General features: G+C 40.1%; 4 protein-coding genes across 5 annotated transcripts; 3 read left to right on the top strand and 1 right to left on the bottom strand.

The window, feature by feature from the left end:
- Positions 1-2,395: 2,395 nt before the first annotated feature.
- Positions 2,396-4,929, bottom strand: RB195_026015 (uncharacterized protein; the record flags this gene model as incomplete). The annotated part of the gene is made up of 3 exons (XM_064214376.1): positions 2,396-2,598; positions 3,782-3,887; positions 4,882-4,929. The coding sequence occupies 3 exons, from the start codon at positions 4,927-4,929 to the stop codon at positions 2,396-2,398; spliced, it is 357 nt and encodes a 118-aa protein (XP_064070257.1).
- Positions 4,930-5,157: 228 nt separating this feature from the next.
- Positions 5,158-11,417, top strand: RB195_026016 (uncharacterized protein; the record flags this gene model as incomplete). Of its 2 annotated transcripts, XM_064214377.1 has the most annotated exons (24): positions 5,158-5,197; positions 6,595-6,704; positions 6,886-7,063; positions 7,114-7,225; positions 7,297-7,480; positions 7,538-7,595; positions 7,651-7,707; positions 7,903-7,974; positions 8,042-8,191; positions 8,265-8,362; positions 8,469-8,612; positions 8,687-8,758; positions 8,888-8,996; positions 9,074-9,179; positions 9,433-9,518; positions 9,578-9,726; positions 9,786-9,894; positions 9,988-10,050; positions 10,112-10,222; positions 10,279-10,404; positions 10,462-10,737; positions 10,825-10,939; positions 11,006-11,151; positions 11,290-11,417. In XM_064214377.1, 24 exons carry the CDS (start codon positions 5,158-5,160, stop codon positions 11,415-11,417), a joined length of 2,799 nt encoding a protein of 932 aa, XP_064070258.1. The 2 variants fall into 2 exon arrangements, with proteins under 2 accessions (XP_064070258.1, XP_064070259.1); XM_064214378.1 differs by lacking the exons at positions 5,158-5,197; positions 8,888-8,996; positions 9,074-9,179; ... (2 more) ...; positions 9,786-9,894; positions 9,988-10,050 and having other exon boundaries at positions 6,630-6,704; positions 8,042-8,175; positions 8,237-8,362; ... (1 more) ...; positions 10,462-10,556; positions 10,637-10,737.
- Positions 11,418-15,936: 4,519 nt separating this feature from the next.
- On the top strand, positions 15,937-20,619 carry RB195_026017 (uncharacterized protein; the record flags this gene model as incomplete). Its single annotated transcript, XM_064214379.1, has 8 exons — positions 15,937-16,075; positions 16,831-16,941; positions 17,000-17,175; positions 19,754-19,880; positions 19,931-20,034; positions 20,114-20,209; positions 20,304-20,512; positions 20,571-20,619. The coding sequence occupies 8 exons, from the start codon at positions 15,937-15,939 to the stop codon at positions 20,617-20,619; spliced, it is 1,011 nt and encodes a 336-aa protein (XP_064070260.1).
- Positions 20,620-20,705: 86 nt separating this feature from the next.
- RB195_026018 (uncharacterized protein) lies at positions 20,706-21,548 on the top strand (the record flags this gene model as incomplete). The annotated part of the gene is made up of 6 exons (XM_064214380.1): positions 20,706-20,723; positions 20,779-20,911; positions 20,967-21,059; positions 21,120-21,271; positions 21,343-21,430; positions 21,496-21,548. 6 exons carry the CDS (start codon positions 20,706-20,708, stop codon positions 21,546-21,548), a joined length of 537 nt encoding a protein of 178 aa, XP_064070261.1.
- Positions 21,549-22,628: the final 1,080 nt, after the last annotated feature.

Here is a 22,628-nt window from a genome sequence, read left to right on the forward strand (position 1 = left end):
ACACCGTCTAATGACAAGGATGCCCAATAGTAAAAACAGGGGCAATCCAGTCCTTTTCTTTAATAATAAAGGTTTTTTTTTTGCAAAAATTATAGTTGGGAACTTTGATTGACGAAAAACACTGCAAACGAGCTCAACTGGATTGTGGTTAATCTGGCGCAAACATTAAAATTTAAATTCACTTCAAGGAACGCTCGCAAGCTCTGGATAAAGTTTTCATTTAAGCTTAACCCGTGCATACTGCAGTGGAAAGCTAGGTTGTTCCGATATACTAATGGAGAAATAGGTTAGAAAGAGGCAAGTCTGATAACAGGAGGTAGAATCTCAACAAAAACATTAAAATCTATTAAGGATATGGAGACACATATGCAAATAACGCAATTAGTTGTGGACAAAACATGTAATACAATTCTATTTGACAAATAAAACGTGGCATTAACAAATGCACATCCATAAGCGGCCAAGCAAATCCACAGGTACGAAATTAAAGGAACTAAATTTGTGAACAAAGTGAGTATCATTACAAAGTGGACGGAACTCCGTTCGATGTTAAATTAGTCTGGAAGAAATCTGAATGAAGAAAATGAGAAAACAACTGCATTCGCTACAGAACAGTGAGGCTGAAGACCGCCTTATTTCTACTATATTTACACGTCGGGGAATTATAATGAGCGCAATCAGTGAAGCTGTGATTACCTCACAAATTGTGAATATGCCATACATAGCTCTTCATTACAAATGAGTATATCTCAATGGGAGTGTTGAGGGGAGTGTCAATTTATGTGTTGTTGATGGAACGTCAAATACAGTAAATTACTGCAAAGCTAAACGAAAAATATGTCTGTCAAGGCTACGAATTGCTCCGAGGAATCTTTCGGGAATGTTTTAGGGATGTGTCCGGGCCTAATCATGAGTTATCCCAAACAATATTCCCAGACGCGCTTATATTTCAACATTTTTTATTCGCTGTTCGAAATAATAAATAGTAAACAGTAGTCACGTGTTCAAAGCAGTTCAAAACAGGCGAAATGCTGACTGATGAAATGCTGCTTTTGTGATGTGATCCACTAACAGATTGTGAAGCAGCGCTTTCCCGGGTGGTCGCTTTCTAAACCATTCATCTATGGCAGCTGCTTCTGCTCTACGTCTCCTGTCTAACCACACTCTCTGAGCGTGATGGATTTGAAAAACATTCAGAACCAGTCGAAACCACGCATTCTTGATGTGAGCCATCTGCCGTCAGTTCAACTCAGCCTTTGTTGAGAGCGCTTTATAGGATAATGTTCAGAATGCGATCATTCCAGTGTCAGAGCAAAACTTTACAGATATTCGATGTCTGATAAACGTCTGAGAGAAGATTTTCGAGAATATGAACTGACAAATTCTTTCAACATCTGTAAAAAAATGCAGTTTCATATAAGAACTGGAAGGAAATTCGGTTAGATTTCCACAAGAATGTGGCTATCAATCTGTGTGAAAAGCTTTCACTACCCTAGTTTGCGAGCAGAACTTGCACTTGTACTGCAAGCCCTTAAAAACAGCAAACTATTTCCTACGCAGATATCTTAAAAAGTTCTCGAGCAACTCGTATACCGGATGCTTATGCCCACTTTGTGGGAGCACAAAAGCAGAAACTCATGAAATATACAAAAAAATTACATTAACAAGAAGGAGATTCACGTCAGGAAAAGGAGTTTCACGTTTTGCTCCAAATAAAATGTTAAAGATTGACAAGTCAGTCTAGGAGTTTTAGGTTGCGATCTGCAGTGAAATTTGTCAATATTGTGGGAAGAGACTGATGCTAATAACCGCATATTTCAAGAAAATATTCATTCGTTTGTTTGAAAAATTTGCTTTACTAATTTATTAAATCCATTAATTCTTATTTATTAAAAAGTTATTAGCACAAATAAAATAAGAAGATGGTTTTAGATCATAAAATCTGGGGAGAGTAAGGTATTTTCTGATTTAAAAAAATTGGCTTTTCGAGATCTTAAGCTCGTTTTTATATTCAATTATTTTACAGCGACCAGCTCCCTACATCGAAGACACTCATATTTAAAAACCATTAAATATTCCTCTCTTTTCATTGACGGATCTCTCAAAAATTAAAGACAACCGTATTTAGTTATAATTAATTAAAAAATAAAATCAAAGAATTTCAACCAACAAGCCAAAAAGGGCGAACAGGAACCATACTAGTTAATTCGTGTTTTTTAGATACTTTAAAATGAAATTTTGCAACTGGTTCGCACTCAATCAAGATCGGAACAGTTGAAATCCCATGTTTTTCAGCAATTTCTTCTGAGCTAGTTCCCCGGTCCACTTATTTTTTTTTAGTAGAGTGTTCACTACGAACTATGAGGAAATTCAAAAAAGTCTCAAAGGACTTTTTTCACAGCCACGAAACGTAGTATGTGGGTAGATAAAAAAACGGACATTCAAGGTAAAACGTCTCAGACATAAATGAAATCGGCAGCAATGGTAACAATGCGGTTGCCAAGGCGCCGGTTGAGTATTGGCGAAGGCTCGACATTACCCACACTGAGAACACGATCGTTTCGCACAATAAACGTCGGAAAAGCGAGCACAACATTCCTAGAAACGGTGCAAGAATTACTGGGAATCGTCCAGTCGGTTACTATCTGAGGGGAACTTCATCAAAGTGCAAAATAAAATTTCAAATTCTTATCTCACACTCAAGCTAAAACGAATGAATCACTTCTGTAGGAAATGTTGTAGAATCTAATAATCTAATAATCTAATAAATCACTTTACTTCACTTTGCCCCATGCGAAGGAAACTTCTCAGCAAGATCTATCTCTCTTTTCTTCCACAAAAAAAAACGTCTTTTCGTCGTCGTCGTCTCAGTAGCAGCACTCCAATAACAAGAAAATGAGTCAAACATTCGCTCCATACATGAAAATCCATCATATTTTTGAAGATAGAAATAAGAACGATATCACAAAGTTGCAAGAGATTCCGAGTTTGTGAAAAATGTTCTAATTCTTGTAGAATGCAACCCAGAAATAATTGAGGAGATCAGAGTTAGCACTAAAATCTTTACTCAAACACTTTCCAAGTTTTAAGTGAATCCAAATTTTCTGCTGAAGAAGTCTTTTGGAGGTCTGACAGCTTAAATGTCTCATTTGCAAGATCCATCTAATGCTTAAATCCTGAAATGAGGTTCTATGTATTAACAGTCCCCCGTTTCAGTTGGTAATGAAAATTTGAGCGGTGGACCACACTGTACTTACTTTTACTGAGAAAGTTAGACACTTAACACAAAACAGCAGTACTCACTAAAGTAAGAATCACCGGAAAAAAGTAGTTTTTGTCAAAGTTCTCGACGAAAAGAACTCCACTAAATGCATTAAATATACTAGCAAATTCTCTAAAATATTTGAATGGCACAAAGAAAATCCCAGGAAACTGCATGAACCTAGAAACTGAACCGTAGAAAACTGTGCATTTCAAATGCACTGTAGAAACGGCTGCGACAGCGACCGTGTTCCATATATGAAGCTATACAACAATGAAGCCAACTGAATAACTACTGTCATATTGGAACTATTCAGCCGGAGGGAATCCAGAAAATGAAGCCAGTATAAAATAAATATTGACGTTAACTCAACAAAATTACTGTTTCCAACTTTGCGATTTCCACATATATATACTCATGTATAATCAAAACAAAAAAAAACGTAGCTATACCATTGGATCGTGGCTCAGCTTTAAAGATAGGGATTGTGTTAAATTTCAAAATTTTGAAATGACTTACTGAACATTGGAGCCCAAGCCATGGACTTTCCTGAATCATTTGTTGTGTTTCTGTCCTTGTGTTTTGTGTTTTGCTTTTTTCTGAATACGCTTTCCGCATCGTAGAGCTGGAAATGTGAAATACACTTCAATGCATTCTCTAAGAGAAATCTTCAAATACAAATACGATATATATGCTTATTCATTCATATTTATATTTATATATCAGTTTTTGTTCTACTAGTAATGGTTGTTCAAAGAATTCATACGAGATGAGAACTCACAAAATCCTCATTGATCAAAATGCGGTCTCAGTGGCGATCCTATTGTGTACAACCAAAATTTGTCAGTCTTGAACCAATTATACTCGAATAGAAGAAGGAATGCGGGGAAACGCAGACACTCAGACCCATTTGTATTTACACAGGAACAATTGTTGTTCTAAGCAATCAAATAACAATTAACTGTAGCAAATAAACTGCACATCTATTAACCTGAAGAAGAAAAGAAAAGAAGTGAATCCTGGACTACGGCACTAGTGCAAATGGGTGGCCGTCACCATTTTATCGATTCACTGACACATAGAACTGCCGAAAGTCATTAGGTAGATCAACAATGTGACCATGATCTACAAAAAGTTAGTAAAATGAAGCGCACTTCATAATGACTGTTTCTGTTCTTTTGAAAAGTCGGTAATTTTTGACTTGCCGCAACAAATATGCAGACATAGACAGCAATATCAGCAAACCGCAGAAATCCAAGGGCGAAAAATATTTGAATGAAAACAGCTAGGAAAATACAATAGCTTGTGTAGAAAACCTTTTCTTGTCTCAGGATTGAAATCTGTCTCTGAAATGGACTGAGAACTATTCCTCAACATTCTTCGTTAATCTTTATCTTAACAGTCTTAACGAAAAGATCCGAAATTTAGTATTAACCGGAGTAAATGCTCTATAACTCTTCTTTCTCTGTATACAATTGTATCCGTGATGTCAAAGATGAGCAAATACTGACAATTAAATTGGATAACTAACTGTCGGGGAAACCTACAAATGATACGATACCAGGACACTAGGTACCCGAATCACAAAAATATCCTTTTTCCTACCAGCTAGCACATACCGGATAACGTTCCCAACCTGAAACGTTAACCATGCTCGAACAACCCATTTAGAGCCACACTACTCTCAACGTACTCACAATATCTCAAATTTCAACAATGACGCACATACTGGAGTTTTCGTGTTCCGGATTCGTTCCGGAGCCGTATGACGCATCCGCTAGACCGAGCCGGTTTTCCGTGTACCGTCAGCCGCTCCTCAGGGCGGTATTTAAGCTGAGCGGGTTGTGTTCGGGTGAAACCGTAGAAAGAACTCAGTCAATCCTGGAGCACTGGCGATGATCTGGATCTATGCTTTATTGCCGCTGCTTTTGGCAGGTTAGTAAAATTGCGATTTCCTTCAATCCTACGTTGTCATGAGAATGTTTTCTTCAAAATTGAACTCCTTAATTTGTGCAACATGGAATGTTTTTCTTAATATTTTCGTCTTCCTCATGAATTCCGCGTTGTGAGGTATGATAGGAACCTCTTCTTGTCCTCTGCGCCTCTCTAACATTTTGTATGATATCCTTTTCATGCATTCGCCTTCGGTTCGACATGTTCTTGCAATTCTTTGAGAAAGAAAAGGAACCAGCAGTTCGTTGCAGACATGTGGTCCATTCCTCAGAAAAGCTAGAATAAATATATTTGAGTCACGAATTAAGCGCTGAGACTCCATATTATCACGGACCTCCGACACTCAAATGAGAGCGAGGATTTTGAAAAAAAAATCTATTCGCAATCTGCTGTTTAGACGCAACTTCGAAGAAGAAATGTGTTGTCCTATTCGTCCTTGAATATGACCCTAAATTTTGTCATTATGCCTGCATTTTCACAGTCTTAATGTTTCCATTTCAACTTTCCATTTGTTTCCTGCAATTTTTGGAAGTTTTTCTCAACTTTCTCAAAAATCGCCTTTCCCATTTTTCTAGATGTTCAATATATGTTTCACTCTAAGCATTTCTTTAGTATATTTTCGACGGATCCAAAGACTGACTCACTTTTTACGGATTTCAGCAGTTCGTCTTACTGAAAAACGAATTTTCCATTTTATGTTACATAGATATAATGTCCTTGCATCGTTTGTACACGCACATTTTATGATTATACTGTAAATTTATATAAAATATTTACAATGAGGGTGAATAACCTCCTCATTATTCCTCATCATATTAGTTTCTTATACATTTGAATCACTCGGAGTTGAGTTTGAATCAGGGATGAGCAATCCATTCACTCTGTCATCAGCATTTTCATCTTAAAAAATTGACAACAAAGCGGCGACGAAATATTGAAAAAGCTCAAAAAGAACATTTATGGAAAAGACTGTGCTATTCCTTTGGACATTATCCTTTCGAATTCGAATTTATGTAGCAATATACAAATAACATATCACTATAAGACTTTGTGCTTTCATGGATCAATAAAAATTTAGTTTTCTACGGTCTTCCACGAAAATTCTTCAGATTAGTCTCCTTCAGTATTTGTTCGCTTTTGTGTGGTCCTGTTTTGGAAATGGTGATCACCCTGGTCATTGTGGCTTGAGAGCCTGTCGCTAATATCATGCGTACACGATGCTCCTCCGAAAAAGCTCCTTTGTTTGTGCTGTCTGGTTCGTCGTGGCCTCGAATCTCAAAGAAGTTCCTTCTACGCTCTTGAGTATGGGAGGAAAAATTGAAATAGGGTCTTAACGAACGCCGAATTTCCTTCCACTGTCATTTTCTGCTATTTTTCAGTTTGCGATGCGAATTCTTTGTCTGGGCGAATGTGTATGACAGTCGAGCTTTACCGTACAGCAGAAAATTCCAGCCAATTTTACGAATGTGCACCCTTAGCTCGTGAAGAGGTATTATCCGTTTCGCGTTTCATTCGATTTCCAATAATTTCGGATAATCTCGAGAGTCAATGAGCCAGATAATGAGCCATTTCCTTCACGTTGCAACTGAGTCATTTAGATGCTTTTTCAGAAGTTACTCTCAAAAAAAGTATTTATTTTTTCGTATTCCAACGCTGTTTCTTTTTTCAAGGTCGTCGAGTATAACCTCACAGACAAATATCTGGGAGTATGGAACCTCAGAGACTGCCCGGAAAACTTCGATTTCGATGTATCACGCCAGAAATGCATAGAGCGGAAGACGATGCGTCGCCAACAAGCCGCCTGCGCAAAGAATCCAGCAAGTACCGGATGTCAAGCACCCTGCAGTGGTACGTTTTCATCAGCGTGAGAAATGCTTAGGTAGTAGCAAAATTTCTAGGTGCCGTGTCAATTCCAACCATTGGGTCTCCGTGTGACTGGAAGGAAGCTGCCCTCCACCCAGATCCAAAAAGCAATGCCTACTTTGTTCAGTGCAGCCCTCAATCGGCAGGGTGAGTAGTGGAGTTACTGTGTTGTATGTACATTTCTTATCCAAGATAATTCTCACACGAAGACATTAAAGGATCCCTTGCGGGGAGTGGACACGTATGGCATGTGCCCCGAACACTGTATTCTCGAAGCCATCTTCTATCTGTGTATCCATGTCAGTCCAATCTTCTGCTTGTGGTTCGCAGCGAGAACCTGTGTGCAACTGTGCAAAAACGGCTGGTGCCACTCAATGTCCTGGAACAAGCACTTGTAACAAAGTAAAGTTCTAACTGGTAATGAGACTACCCAAACCTCTCGAATTTTCAATTCTGCAGAACGTTTGCTGCCAGCAAAAGGATGTCATCGACAACTTCATCCAACATCAAGCACCATGTGGGTTTATGCTGAACCTCCTCCGACTATTCAGTTATTAATTAAATCTGTTTAGTATGCCCTGGCTCCTATGTACCTCCGTTAGGACCATGCACCGAACCATGTCCTCAGTGTTAGTTCTGTTTCGTTGATTTATCTCTCGAAAAGGTGGTGTGAATTTGTGCCACTCTTGAGGAACTTGAGAGAGGAAGGAGGAGGGAGGAATTACAGTGTTGTTGCATGCCGAAGAGTTCTACAACAAACTTTATATCCATGCAACATCACTGCGATAGATTTAGTTGGATCAGACAGAGCCATTCGAATTTAGATTCCGCCTGCGTCCAAGGATTAGGATGTTGCCCAGTACCAGTGAATCAGCCAAAAGAAGCCATCCAGATAAGTATGGCAATTTTTTGTGATTGCACATATTATATAAACAACAATTATTTGCACCATGTTTTTTTCAGCTCTCTGTCCCGGCTCTTTCTCTCCACCTCTTGGATCCTGCGGCTCATGCCCTACAGGGACATCCTGCAGCCCAGCTATAAACGCTTGTTGCCCGTTCGCAACTAAGTCTCCACCTGATTTGACTTTCAACGTGGTACAATTGTGTCCAAGTTCGTGCCTCTCGCTGACAATTTCCCTCTTTGGCATGTCCCTAGCCATCTCCAAAGGCTGAACATCTTCCAGACGGTTCACCTGCCCTACAGTCATGCTCCCGCGGTTGTCCTGATGGTTATAGCTGCTATCAAGGCTCGTGCTGCCCTATGAGTTGTCCAGTTGGTCAAGTACGTTTTTTTAAGGTTCTCCTTGGACTTTGCTATCTTCTCCGTGCTCAGTGTCAGTAGTAGCCAGAAAATCCATGCAAATGTGAGTATGTCAATCAATGTTCAGACTGCTCTTGGTTTCTGTTCCTCCGGCGCTTGCTCAGGAGGTGGATCATGCTACACGCCAGGCGGTTGTTGTTGCCAGGAAACGGTGAAGCTTCCGGTCTGCGCGAACGGTCAGCAGTCGCAACGGACATGTTCTATTGATGCAGTGCGTGTTTGCTCGAAGGATTTTTTGGATAACATCACCTACAGTGAGATGGAAAGCTAACGAGCCCTTTCCAGGAATGTGGGCCACGTATGGAATGCTCGAATGGAGGATGTTGTCCGATGCCATTCTGTCCCACAGGGGTACAAGTAAGAAAGTTTAACTGATGTTCATCTTGTATAATACACTTACTCCTAACAATCATGCACACGACATCCCGTTGAAAGTGTACGGATTGATCTTTCTATCATACATGGATCCTCGTCTATACATTTTAGGCCCAAATGCGTTGTGGAAACAACAATATGATTTGCGCTTTGGGACATTTATGTCTGGAAGGGCTTTGCTGTCCTTTACCTCGTTGTCCAAACGGAATAATCTCATTAGGTGAGCGAAGCTGCACCGATCCTTTCTTATCAGCTAGAGCAGTACTTCGTGTACTATCCGCAATTGCGTATTTCCAGGTGTTTGTACACGATCACTGGACTGCGGTCGTGTGGGTGTCGAGTGCGCTAACGGGGCATGCTGTCCCCTTCCGACGTGCCCCAACAACCACGTGTCCATTCGAAGGTGTACACAGCTTTTGAAGAATCTTCATCAATTTGAGAACTTGCAAAGAAAAAACAAATCGGAACAATGGCCTCCTCCCACTTTTTCTAGTAGCTCACTAGAAGAGGTAAAAGGAGACCAATGTCCACCTCACTCGACCTTGGCTCGCAAAATTTAACTGCTGGAAGAAATTGTGTGACTTAGATGCAAACTCATCCTACCAGACGTCTACTTTTAAGCACTTTTACTTTTTTTTCCCAATCTTTCTGTTAAGGTGCTCCAATGGTTGTGCAAATTGTTGTCCATTTGGTCACTCATGTGTGAACGGAGGATGCTGTCCGCTGCCGCAGTGCCCCGCAGGTACCTAGCTGGAAATTGTATTGATATTTGTATCTCCAAGTCACTTTATTCCTTACTAGGAGGTCTCGCGCTCACAATGTGTGGCACCCGTTCTTGCTCCGTTGGCAATGAGTGCGTCGGAGGTGGATGTTGTCCGTTGCCTCGTTGTCCCTCCGGGCTTCAAGCGACACAACGATGTCAAAGAGGAATTGGATGTCCTCGTGGTCATGTAAATTAATAAAAGTGGAGGTTTCCTTGCAAAACGAAGTGACTGCTTGATTCTTCCAGCAATGCGAGAATGGAGTATGCTGCGCGATGCCTACGTGTTCGGCAGGATTAATCGCTGCCTCGGTATGTGGTATGGGTAACAGCTGCCCAATGGGATTTGTATGTGAAGGTTGGACAGTTTTAAATTTCAAAGGAATATCCTACATCATATCTCTATGTCAAAATCCTCGAAAATTTCACGGAAATTCTTACCCATATCCAGTACATCCACAAAAATTTATTTTACCTCAGCATTACAAATTCAACAATGTTGATGCGCAAAGAGGTGAATGTGTAGGCGATCTGTTCCATTCACCGTTATTCTGCGCGGAAAGCATAAATTTCAGGAAGAGGTTGTTGCCAAGAACCGCCTCCACTTTGCCCAAATGGAGGCCGAGCTATTCAACGGTGCAGTAGAGGAGCTGAATGCCCTCCAGGATTTGGATGTACTCCTCTCGGTGAGTTGTTGAGGTTTTTTTCAATTCGTATACGAGTTCCTTATCAATCACTACAGGAGGATGTTGCCTTCTATCGATGGAACCAGTGTGCCCAGCACAAACGAACGCAATCTGCCAATGTTCTCCCAATAGTGCTTGCCCATCGGGTGCAACGTGCACAATGGGAACGTGTTGTGCCAAAGGTAAGCAATCCAGAGAACTTAGTTCACCTTGACATGGTTTAGAAGAATCAATTTCAGCCGTGTCCTTGTTCAATCAGATCCCTGGCTCTCGATGTCAGGCTTCAACGCAGTGCAATGGATACTCCACGACATGTGCTCAGTGCGCTCAAGGAGTTTGTGTGTGCGTGAATGGTGCAGCATCAAACGGAGCAAGTTGCCTCCAGATGCCAGCAAAAGTCCTGACTCTGGCCAGGAACGGATGCGACCAGTACGGATCACCCTGTACTGTACTCTTGTCTACAGCTCGAAGAAAGCCAATTATTGCACCTGTCGGGAATATCACTGATGCTCCACGTGAGAATTTAAACTTATACGAAATATCCTTGTAATTTCATGTGATTAAAGATGATTTCCAGGATTTATCTAGGGATCTTTTTTCAGTTTTCTTCAATGTAGCCACCGAACGACGATGTGTTGTAAATGCGACGGATGTGAACTTCGATCCAGACAGCACATGTCTCCCTAATGAAAAGTGCATCAATGGAGAATGCAGAATGTCGGTTTAAAGATCGTTTGCTGAGTGTATTGTTGCACTTCTTCTCATCATTACACCAAATTTCAGGAAGCTTTGGCCAGGTGAGTACGGATGCACAACGGACGATGAGTGCACATCACGTTGTCCGAATACGTATTGTGAAAAGAAGAAAAGCGACAAAAATGTCGCGCAGTGTCAATGCCGTGATGGTCAGCTGCTTTTTGGCCGATGTTGTGAGTTAACCTCGTATATATTGTCAAATTGCACTCTCGAGGATTCCTCGGAAACACCACCCAATAGAATTTTGCGACTAATTCCCAATAACACACGAGCTATGTACACGAGATGATCAACTAAATATTTGATTTCAGTCTCCCAATGTCCTCCAGGTTTCCACGAATCCGGCGCTTATTGCATGCATGACGATGAAGATGCCTTTTGGGCGGATGGTGATGCTCAAGATCGAATAAAAGCGCTACTAAACGCTTCACCATGCTAATTTCCAGCAAAATTTATTCAAAAATGTATTTATAGCTCTTTTTTTGTAGTGTTGTGCGTGTGTATTTATTTGAACGATGAATGCTCAAATGCATTGCCATGTTACTGTGTTATTTCACGGCGGTTCTACTCAGATCTGACAGTTATCGCACTGAGAACGATGTCAAATTTAACGTCTACTTCAAGTTGTTGATAAATTTTCACAATTTATTTTATTCAGATTTCATTGTCCGTCTACATTTTTTGTAATTAAATTAATAATCCAATCCACGTACATTGTCTGGATACCGAAGAAAGACTGAGCTGGGCAAAGGTCACAACTTCATACTTGATCCAGAAACAACCTTCCAAACGCTCAATGCCACACTCAACCTTTAGTCTGTCGTTTTCATTAGACTGAATAACTATGTGGACATTATTCATAAAAATGATGTCCCGTTAAAAAAAAAACTAGAAAAAAAACCTAAAAATCTGTAGTTTTCTCCAACAAAACTGATGAAAAATAGTCACCTTAGTGCAACCACTTATAGTCGGCATTTTTTTTTTGTTCAACCGGGCGACCGCGATACGACAATAGACCCCTTTCACCATCTTTCTCCATACTTACTTACTCTCTCTCTTCTCTCTTTCTCTGCTTTCTGTCTCCCTGACAACCTTCACGCTAAAATCAAATTAGCATCAAGGTCGTCAGGGTCAAACAAATCCAGACAACTGTACGAGCTTATGCCATTTATTAACTGTTTTTAACATTTATTATTTTCGGCATTTTCTCCGTTTTTGCATTTATATCTGTTTGCGTTTTCTCTTCGACCAGATTAAGATGTCCAGGAGCTATCAAGTTAGTAACATGGTTCAACCTAGGAAAAATAATCTTGAGTATAGTTAGTTTAGTATAAAACGGCATGGAGCGCGGACACTCGAAACGGAGCGGTGAAGCGTAGGGGTTGGATTCCGTAAGGATGCCCGCAGAGTTCAAATCAGCGCAGGCACGCGATTTTTGCGATTTTGGTGGTTGTTGACTACTCACAACAGCGCGCTCAATAACCGTTAAAACCGCAGAGCCGTCAAACCGCGCGCCCGCGCGGCTCCGAACTCTGCGGGCAGCCTAAGGATCCTCGCTACCGCCACCCATCTCTGCAATTCGCCGTGGTCCCACTAAGATTAATGCGAAATACAAACGAATTTGATGCGCACAAATGTATGTCAGAAGCAGCCTTTTTGTTGGTCGTGCAATAGTTTTCTTTCCATTCGATTCAAATAGATGTTAAAAGTTTGTAAAAGAAGTAGTAGATATTATTGCAGCTACCACATATATGTATAGTCGGGTCAAAACGACATGAATCACGAGTGTAGTTGCGGTGCATTTGCGTACGCCCTCGAAACAGCGCGGTGGAGGCAGCAGTTGGAACCGAGGTGGGACCGTCAGAAACTGCAGGGATGGGTAGTGTCAGCAGGATTTTCACCACGCTACTAGCCGCTACGCTCCACCGAGGCGGCTCGAGAGAAGCCGCGAACGCAACTGCGTACGTGCTTCATGTCGTTTTGACCCTACTATAGTAAAGTCAATATCACATGAAGCACGGTGCAGTTGCGTGCGCTTGAACCGGTGCGGTGGAGCGTAGCGGTTAGGGTCGAGTGAGGACCCCTCCTACCACCGTTCATTGCTGCATTTCGCGATGGTCCCACCTCGATTCCAACCGCTCTCTTCACCGCGCCGCTTCGAACGCAACCACTTACGCAAATGTCATTATGCACCGTGCTTCATGTCATTATGACCCGACTACATGTACTGCATGCTAAGCCAAAGAGAAGAAGAAGCTGATAACGCACGAGAACTGGTAAGAAATAAATCATATGAGATCATCGGTTGAACGTCTACAGACCTCTTCGTGATTCTAAAGATGGCTAACAAGAGTAAGGGTCTGGCTAAGGCAGATTTTGGTGATCCCTCCACTAATTAATCACAAGTTATGACGTTTAATATTGTCTGTTCATAATAAATCTACTCGCAATCTGTCTCAGGATTCTGGCACAGTTTTATATTATTTTAAAAAGTGATAAAATTTACTTTTTACTTGTTTTGGTGATATTACTCGATCGAAAAAAAACCGGGTTACCATGAAGTATTGAGTGGCGTTTAGACGAGCTGACTTGTTGTGTGATTGCACAAGCAGTTCCGCTTTCGGTGAGGTCCTCCGAAACTTCACTCGGAGTGTAAATCCCAAGCAGGGTTCCACCGCGTCATTCGCTTACGCAGTTACACCAATCGAATCGTTTCCAGCTGAATGCAACGAAGTTTCTAAGGAAAAATATCCAGGGATATCTTCTAACTGCATAATTAGTTGATACATGCTCACAGAAACACCAACATTATCCGAAGAATCCTGACGACAAAGTAACTACCTATTCCTAGCGTTTTGATAGGAGCCGCTTGTTGTAGCCTCCCTCCTTTAAAAATTCTGCCTCAATTCAAAAGCTTCTTTTTACGTTTTGCACTACTATGGGCTATAGATCATCTCCTCACTGGGATTGTAGAAGCACTGCTGAATAGAATTGACCTCGTTGTTGATTGAGGTACATTCCGGCAGCAAAGCTGCCGGACAAATGCATTTATCGATTAGCTCTCGCCTTATTGACAATCCAAGCTCGTTGCTCTCAGACGTAGCGTCGCCAAATTAGATTGCATCTTAGCATTTTTCTTATCATAAAGTAGTTTTTCTTATTATTTTTTGTTGTTAATATATTTCTTGCCATCTTTTCCTCTCTTTTACATTCACTCCCACTTGATATTAGTACCAATATTTTTTTTAAATCTAGGTATATCTTTGCCATCTGCTAACCTTTTGTCACCTCATTTGTTAAATCATGACACTCAGGGGTATAAAACAATTCGGATCAATGTGAGATTGTTAGCATTGGGTACAAATATATTCCCAGTTTATCCTTCCCCTTTCTTTCGGTTTCATATACATTTCCTATCCGTATTTTTTTCATCATACACTTCACATTCTTTCTGTACCAATAAGCATTCATGAACGAACATCTCAATTACTGCAGGATTTCTAAGCATTTACGGGATTCAGATGAGGTATTCCGCGTTTAAAGCTACTTGAAGGGGGCTAATCCGATGTCCGAATTTTAGTTTTTTGTTGTCAAGCTGTCCGGGCCTATTTCTAGTGTTTTTTCACACTATAGAAACGAACATAGCATCCATCTAGCGTATTCATTAAATCAATGGATGGTTTTCGAGAAAAAAAAATGAAATCAGACAAAACAGCTACTTCCGGGTCACCTTTTTCCACATTTAATCTTCTTAAATTGGTCGATAGTTGGATCATTGAACACTGATATATCGAAAAGGAATTCGAACAATTCTCGAAATTGTTCGAAATAAATTCACAAGTCACACAAACAACAGTCTCGGAAATCTTCGTAAATGGTTCCCGCTCCAGGAAATCGATTACGAATAGTTTCGAAAACAAGTGTTTATAAGAGAAGCACAGTGCAAATTTCGTATTCGAAAAAAAGGATAGCTTTTGCTGCGAATCTACCACACCCACGCAATTTCACGTCTATTTCGACTATTCTTTCGTGGATCCTCCCCACAAGAACTGTATTCTGACTTAAACTTTAAAAATGTCAGCGTTCCATTCTTGTTCTACATCTGAAATCACTCTTTACTGACCTCAAAATACGCTTACTGGTCCTCACAATCCTCACGTGTCAGTTGTAATGGAATCCACACAATTTTTTTTTAAAGAGAAAATGGGTACTACTTTAGCACCAATGTGCCTACGTTTCGTGACAGCGATGAGTATGACGATGGAGCGCGATAATTTGCACTTTAGCCATTTCTCAGCAGATCTGAGGACATTTGTAAGTACGAGGAGGATCACACTACGTGCGTAGTGTCAGTTGTAATGGAATCTATCACTAGACTCTGTTACTTTTGTGTACAAGGATAATATGGGAAAAGTTCAGCCTAAGACTTGACTCACTTGTTTTTTGTCGATGAGTGCATGCGTGTAGAAAACAGTGGGCAGATCACACATTTCTCTTTTTCCATGCTGATTCTTGTTCGAGGTTAACTTTCTTGATAGACCTGCAACAATTGCTGGTTTTTTTCGAAATTGATTTTTTTGATACGGGCCAATGTAGTGCGGTCGGTAAGAGCTTCCGTTGTGGCTCCATGATCGATGACAGGTTCGAATCCGCCCCAGTCCCAACCAACCTTTTCATTCTCCGGAGTCGATAAATTGGTGCTAGACTTGTCTAAGAGTATAAAACACTCACTTGACACGTAGGCTAGCTCTTCAAGACATTAGGCAGCTCTTGTAACATTTGCATTCGTAAACTTCAAATGATTCTGAATTGAAGTGACGGTGGTGACGCTTCCGAAATGGATTGATTAACGCCAGACAATTTATCCTTCACACTTTATCCACTCTCTTTATACGCGGTATCACATTTCAATTCAATCTTTCATCAATTTCTTCTACTTTTCACTCAGCTTCAGGGTGATGCTCAATGGACTCGTTGGCTCAGAATCTTCTCAAAAAACGTCTTCTACGTCGACTCGAAATTACTTCGCCAGTCTCGACGACAACCATGAGGAGACGAAAGAAATGCTCGAGATCAGCGATGAAGCAACTGCCAACGGTACATATTTGATTTTTTACGGTCCGATTGAATGACGTAATCCGTGGTGGCATTAAAAATGAACTTGTGATGTGTGTGCATCCGAAATTGGTTTATGTTAAAAATTCGATTCAAATGCCACACTTAATCGTGTTAGTTCGGTGTACTCGGAATTTTACCCTCAACAGAAACTATCCCTATAGAGGAACTTTTGACTATGCTCGTCCTATCCTAAAATCCGATGCTATTTCGCCTTTTCTTGTAGCTATTTTTGCACAACACGTGTTTCTACTTCTTTAATGAGCAATTTGAATGGTTTCTTATCAATGACATGTTGTTACTATTCTGTACATTAGAAATCCATAATAGAAACATATACTTCATTTCGGTTCCCAACTATATAATCATTCGTTCCTCAGGATTGCTTCTTAAAAGAGAAAACGACCAAAATTTGCAACAACGAAAAAGAGGTGAACTTATGAGGAGAAATGTTGACATGTCATACCTCCGTGACGATGTTGTTTGTTCTAAGCAAAGATAAAAATCGATAACGTTACTGATAATATTAGTGATTAAAAATCATGTTATGCCTTAAATTATCTCATACCCTTGTTTATCATTGAACCTCTGCGTATTAGCTGTCGAGCTATATGTTCCCTATTGATGTCGTTTAACATCTTTGCCATCGTGGATGGATATGATCCAGAGGAAATCAAGAAATGTTCTTGTTGAGATAAAACATGACCCTTTATTGATTATGAGTACCCGATTTTTAGGAGTGTCATCTATGGAGAATTCAGATGATGTAAAAACGGCGAAACTTCCTCATTTTCCGCTGTTTTCACCGAGATCTGTGCGACTATGGATCGGCATGCTACTAACGACAGGTAATTTTAATATTTCATTATGCCATCATTCTTAAATTTTGGATCTTTTGGTTTCCAGGACTCTACGCCACAGTATCTATGAGAGTGAATTTGAGTATGGCAGTCGTCTGTATGGTAAACTCGACTGCGTTTTCAACTGAATCGCCAGCGAACAGCACTTCTGAACCAACCGCATCTCCGAAGTGTGGAGCGATAAACACGGATATCAAGACTGCTGCTCACGCTGGATATACGGTAAGATTGTGATCAAAACTCTTTGGTTCTTGTTTTTGTTTATTTTTTCTCGTTTTCATCTTCTCTTCTGATCAAATATGCAGTCAGCGTAAAACGTGTTGTGTTTGGAGTGACGCGTTGCGTACTCGTTGAAGTGGTTGAAGTCGTTGAAGTTTCGTTCCCATTAAGCGCGACAAACTCTCCGAAACCCTTTTCATCTCTTTTCATTTTTCTTCTGTATAATGAGTAAGTAAGTAATAAGTATAAGTTATCACTATTTAGTCTTATGAAAGTCCTTCCACACCAGTTTTGGCGTTTGGTTTGCTTTTAGAGAATCACTAAGATCTTAACCTGGATGGATTTGATTTAAATCTCATTTTTTCGTGTAATTGTGTACGAATTTCATCCATCATAGTCTTAGCACTGAGGAAATCTTTTCTTCCTATTTTGTAAGTCCCCTTTGATTTCAGGACGTCTTCTGAAAGACTTAGGTGTGTAGAGATCGGATTTTTATCCGGGTTGTATATGCATCTAGTCCGGTCAAAGCGACATTAAACACGGTGCGATTGCGTAAGCGGCGCGGTCAAGAGAACGGTTGGAATCGAGGTGGGACCTTCGCGAAATGCGGAGAAGAATGGTGCTAGCAAGAGTACTCCCTCGATCCTAACCGCACCGCTTCAAACGGCACTGTGATTGATCCCGTTTTGAATCGACTAGTGTTAGAGTTCTTTTACGAGGGGTTTTGTGATTCCGCTATGCTCCTACATGACGAACGTCTGCAGCGAACGATAATAATGCAGGGGTGCGGGACAAGAGGTACACGTGAAAATCGGCTGCCCGCTCCTGACCTCCCTTCAGCGCAGCACGTCTCCGCGTAATCACGGCTGCCACTCCACCAGCTAGGCATCGTCTTCGAACCCCTAAGATCATCATCTATATCATCATCGATCATCTTTACCCCGCACCTTTGTTGCTCCCTAATCAACGCTGCTGGCGACGTTTGCACCGCGATGAAGCAGTGGATACTGCGAACTTAAAAGAGGGAGGAGTGTAAGACGAATTGACGCAGCAAGTTCTGATATACGAATATAGGAAACTTAGCACATATCATCGGGAATTAAGGAGAACAACTAGATCCTTTCCAATTAAAAGATATATCAAAAAGATGCTGCAGGGAAAAGAATAAAACGCATGTATTTTCATACATCTCATAATTTCACACATTTCATTCCCAAACTGTTCTATATAAACTCGCAGCGCATAAGTATGTCTTTGTCAGGATGTCATTCAACGAATTTATGTTCAACTTTCGGCTGCAACAACTATACGCCCAGCAACTTTATGACCTTATTACTTTGAATAGATTCTTTAAACTCCTTTATACATTTCACCTCTCCAAAATTGTATATATAATGCTTACGGAGCGCATGCCAAATAAAATTTAAGACTTCCTTGCACGTTTTATAGAATAAAACTTTGTATGGTTCTTCAAATTTCTTTCAACAGCGTTTCATCGCTTCATTTGTATCTACTCTCTAAATAAAATCAATATGACAGGTTAGGCGTTTTAGTGGCGGACAGAGACCTTTGTATCTTCGAGATCTGCCTTCATGTACAATGTATATCTGCGAGGCATAATTTGCGCCTCGTTAAGCATTGTATGGCGGTTTTACTCAGCTAGATAAGCAAAAAGAAGTTCCTGGAAAGCGAAAAAAAAGTAAAAAAAAATATGTAGCATTACACCGATCAGTGGGAAATTCTTTGAAGCATCTTTTGCATTTCCAGACATAGGAGATTTGTTTCCATCTAACAAGTCAAAACAGGATAATTCTAAAAGTTCTAATTCTATTCTGTAAGCGCATCGTAAGAGCTGCGAGCGCGGCGAAGAAAACTCCTCGTAAGAACAGCAGACGAATTGGGCAGGGGGGGTGATGTGGGCGACCGTCAGTGAGATGTAGCACAAGGAATCAACCAGGCTGCTGTAGCGATCGTGATGCTGTCAGGAGACGTGCGGTGCAATTAACGACGCTCATTAGTCTCCTGGATATGTGGCGGCACATCATACGGGTGCCTCTTGACCGTTCCCCATAATGCAGTTGCACGAAGAGTTGGATGAAAACTCAATCTATGCAAGCTATAATCTTAGAAACACCCTAACAATAAAATTAACAATGACACTGATTGAAAAAAACTTTGCTGTGATTAATTAGCCCTCTTTTCATGTCTGATTATACGGGAGAAAATTCAAAAAAGGAACCGGAAAAACTTCTAGGAGCTTGTCGCCCTCTGTAGATAGGTGTTAGCGCGCACAACCTCTGGAGATCCAACGCGTCAACCCTGTGGAATAAATTTATCGCCGACGGCAAAATTGCCGGCGTGGAGCCTGCAAATCTTCTACTACGCATACACATTTCAGAATAATTTGTTTTTATTGAATTTGATGTATTATGAGCTGATAAGTCGCTGATAACAATGTTATCTGCACACTCTTCTCTAATTGAGGATACTGCTAGTTCCCCACATTTGCTTCGAAGCCAGCACAGTTTTCAATGAAGAACAATGAGTTTTCAACTGTGAGAATCCTACATCTATATTTTAGGGCGATTTATTATGGAGTCCAGCAATGCAGTCCCTCCTCCTCTCAGCAACATTTTATGGTGCATTGGGAACTATTTCTTTTGCTGGTATACTAGCGGACAGGTATGGTCCAAAGATGATAGTTATAGGTGGGTTCCCCATAGGTTATAATTTGTGCAAAACCAATCTGTTATTTAAGTTGCCACTTTGGATTACGTTATCATCACATTATTAACGCCTTTCCTGGCTAAATGGTCTTACTATGCCTATTTTTTATCCAGAATCACCATGGGTATCGGAGAGGTATCCAATTTAGCATTTGCATTTTGACATTATGACAAAAGATTCGTTTTTTTGAATATGAGCAATATGAGCTTTCCAGGGTTTCATTTTTCCTTGTTTCGCAACAATTGTTGGAAAATGGTTCACCCCGGCAGAAAAATCAACAGTTGCAGCGATGTACACCTCCGGCAATCAGGTATTTCTCGCAATAATGCTTCATTTTCTTCTCAGTTGAACTATGCCATGTGGATCCGTGTATATATATATATATATATATTTCTTGTTTTCAGCTCGCTGCTGGATTTACCTCAATGATCTCCTCATACCTTTGTACATTAGGTCCTGGATGGCCCATAATATTCTACATATTTGGTGCAGTTGGCTGCCTTTGGTTAATATTATGGACAGTATTCGCAACTAATTCCCCTACCAATAATCGATTCATATCCGAAGAAGAAAAGGCTTATCTCTCAGAACATATTCATCATGGAAAAACTAAGTTAAGATCGATACCATGCGATTTTATAGTCCACTTTTTCTATCAATGTCTTTTGTAGAATAAGCTGCCTGTTCCATGGAAGCGAATGCTCTCCTCACGACCCCTGATAACCGCTGTCTTTTGCCAATACACCTACAATTTACAAGCCTCTTTGTTACAAGCTTTTTTGCCAACCTTTCTTAAAGAGGAGCTCATGCTACCACTTAGTAAGGTGGGTTAAAGCGACTATATACTAATTTCATCCCTAAAAATTATTTCCATTCCAGAATGGATTGTATACTATGATACCATTCATTTCTCAGCTAATTTCGAAAAACATACTGGGAATTTTAGCGGATTACCTTAAAAGGAATGAAATTATTGGACATACAAAATGTGCTAAAATCTTCCAGTCAGTCGGTGAGGGAGTTCCTATCTTTCTTGGGCAGCATCTGAATAATAATAGTTTTCTCAGGTTCATTCGGATCTGCAGCCGTGCTAATAGCGCTTGCTACGCTACCAAGCTGTGAAAATCCTTACCTCGCACTTCCGTTGCTTGGATTATACGGTAACCAGTTGGTCTCTCCGTTCCAAATCCATTATGTGAATGCTGTTGTATTGATTTTAGGGACTTTTTTCTCTGCCGGTATTTGTGGATTTTTTACATGTCTTTTGTGCATAGCACCTCCGTTTTCTGGAACAGTCTCGTCGATCGCAATGATATTTGGTATGCTGGGAAATATTAGCGGACCATTGATGTTGGGTTTAGTTTCCAAAATGGTACGTTTCGTTTAACTAAAGTAAAAACTTGGCAGATCTGTCGAAATAGAGAGTTAGGGGCATTTATTCAGGGCTTCAGTAATAAATGGGTAATCTCATTCGTGATCTGCAGTGGATTCAGTTTTCTTGCAGGAGTAGTTTTTTTGATATTCGGATCAGGTTAGTCTTTTTACATTGTACCGACAGCTTAGTTTCGTCACAACTTATTTACTCCTTTTTTCAAGCGAAAGTGCAGCAGTGGGCAAAAGTGCAACCGCCTAAGTCTACTTCGGCTTAGACAAAGAAGAACTCCATATTCTAGTCGTATATTCTTCATATTAAGAAGAAATGTCACGAAGTGTACAATTATGTGAATACATAAAATTATATGTTTGAAGTCGTGTTAAATCTCTTGACAATAGCTCTCTTGTATTGTAAATTTGTTTCTACTTAATTAATACAGTGCGGAATAATGTTTCGTGAATGTTGAAAAATTGTGGCAAAAAAAAACATATTGGAATTATATAGATGCTGCGGATAGCAATTAATAGTATAGGTACCCTTTGTTATTTTTTCTAATTTTTGTTTATAATAAACCAAAGATTCGTTTTGGAATAAACAACAGCATGATTTTAGTAGTTTTGCGTAGAAATATAACCTTGCATAACCCTATGAGTTGCATCGTGATTAGGGTGACGTTACAATAATTCTTAACTGTAATACAAATGAGTAGAGCAAATTTTCTATAAAGAATATACTGTTGTGTTCGTTAATAGTACTTGGTAAGAGAAATCTCCAAAAGTACTAGTTCATCTTAACTTCTATCAAATACTCTCATATGAAACGCAAACGCATCACAAGACGACACATTACAAATTGTAAAACTTTCGTGTTACTGCAAGAACTACTTTGAAAATAAAGCAAACAGTTTGGAAAACAACAAAATAAGTTATGTAACGGTTCTCACATGGCCCACATACGTATACGTGACCGCCATTAACTGGAACATATAAAATCATAGTGGATTATTTTATCAATACTCGAGATTTCAAAATACATTCATTCTACTCTTAAAAACTATATACAACAACATCTTGTAAACAGAAATTCACGATATAGATGAAGACAAATCGAGAAACGGCTTAGTGTGCCGATCACATTTTAATCACATTTCGATAGTATGAAAAAATATCAGCATCAAAGACCAAAAACGGACCGAAATGCTTGATGAAGAGGGAAGAAAGAAATAAGCATCTCTATGATCGTTTTAGTGGTAGGAAAAGGTGAATAAAAGATGGAAAAGGAAGTAGTGCAGAGCACTAGGAAATAATCCTGGAAATATGCTAATTTGGGAAATTGTGGCTAAGCGTGCCGTACC

The sequence above is a fragment of the Necator americanus genome, chromosome X (genome assembly GCF_031761385.1).
Source record: "Necator americanus strain Aroian chromosome X, whole genome shotgun sequence".
NCBI classification, from domain to species: Eukaryota; Metazoa; Nematoda; class Chromadorea; order Rhabditida; family Ancylostomatidae; genus Necator; species Necator americanus.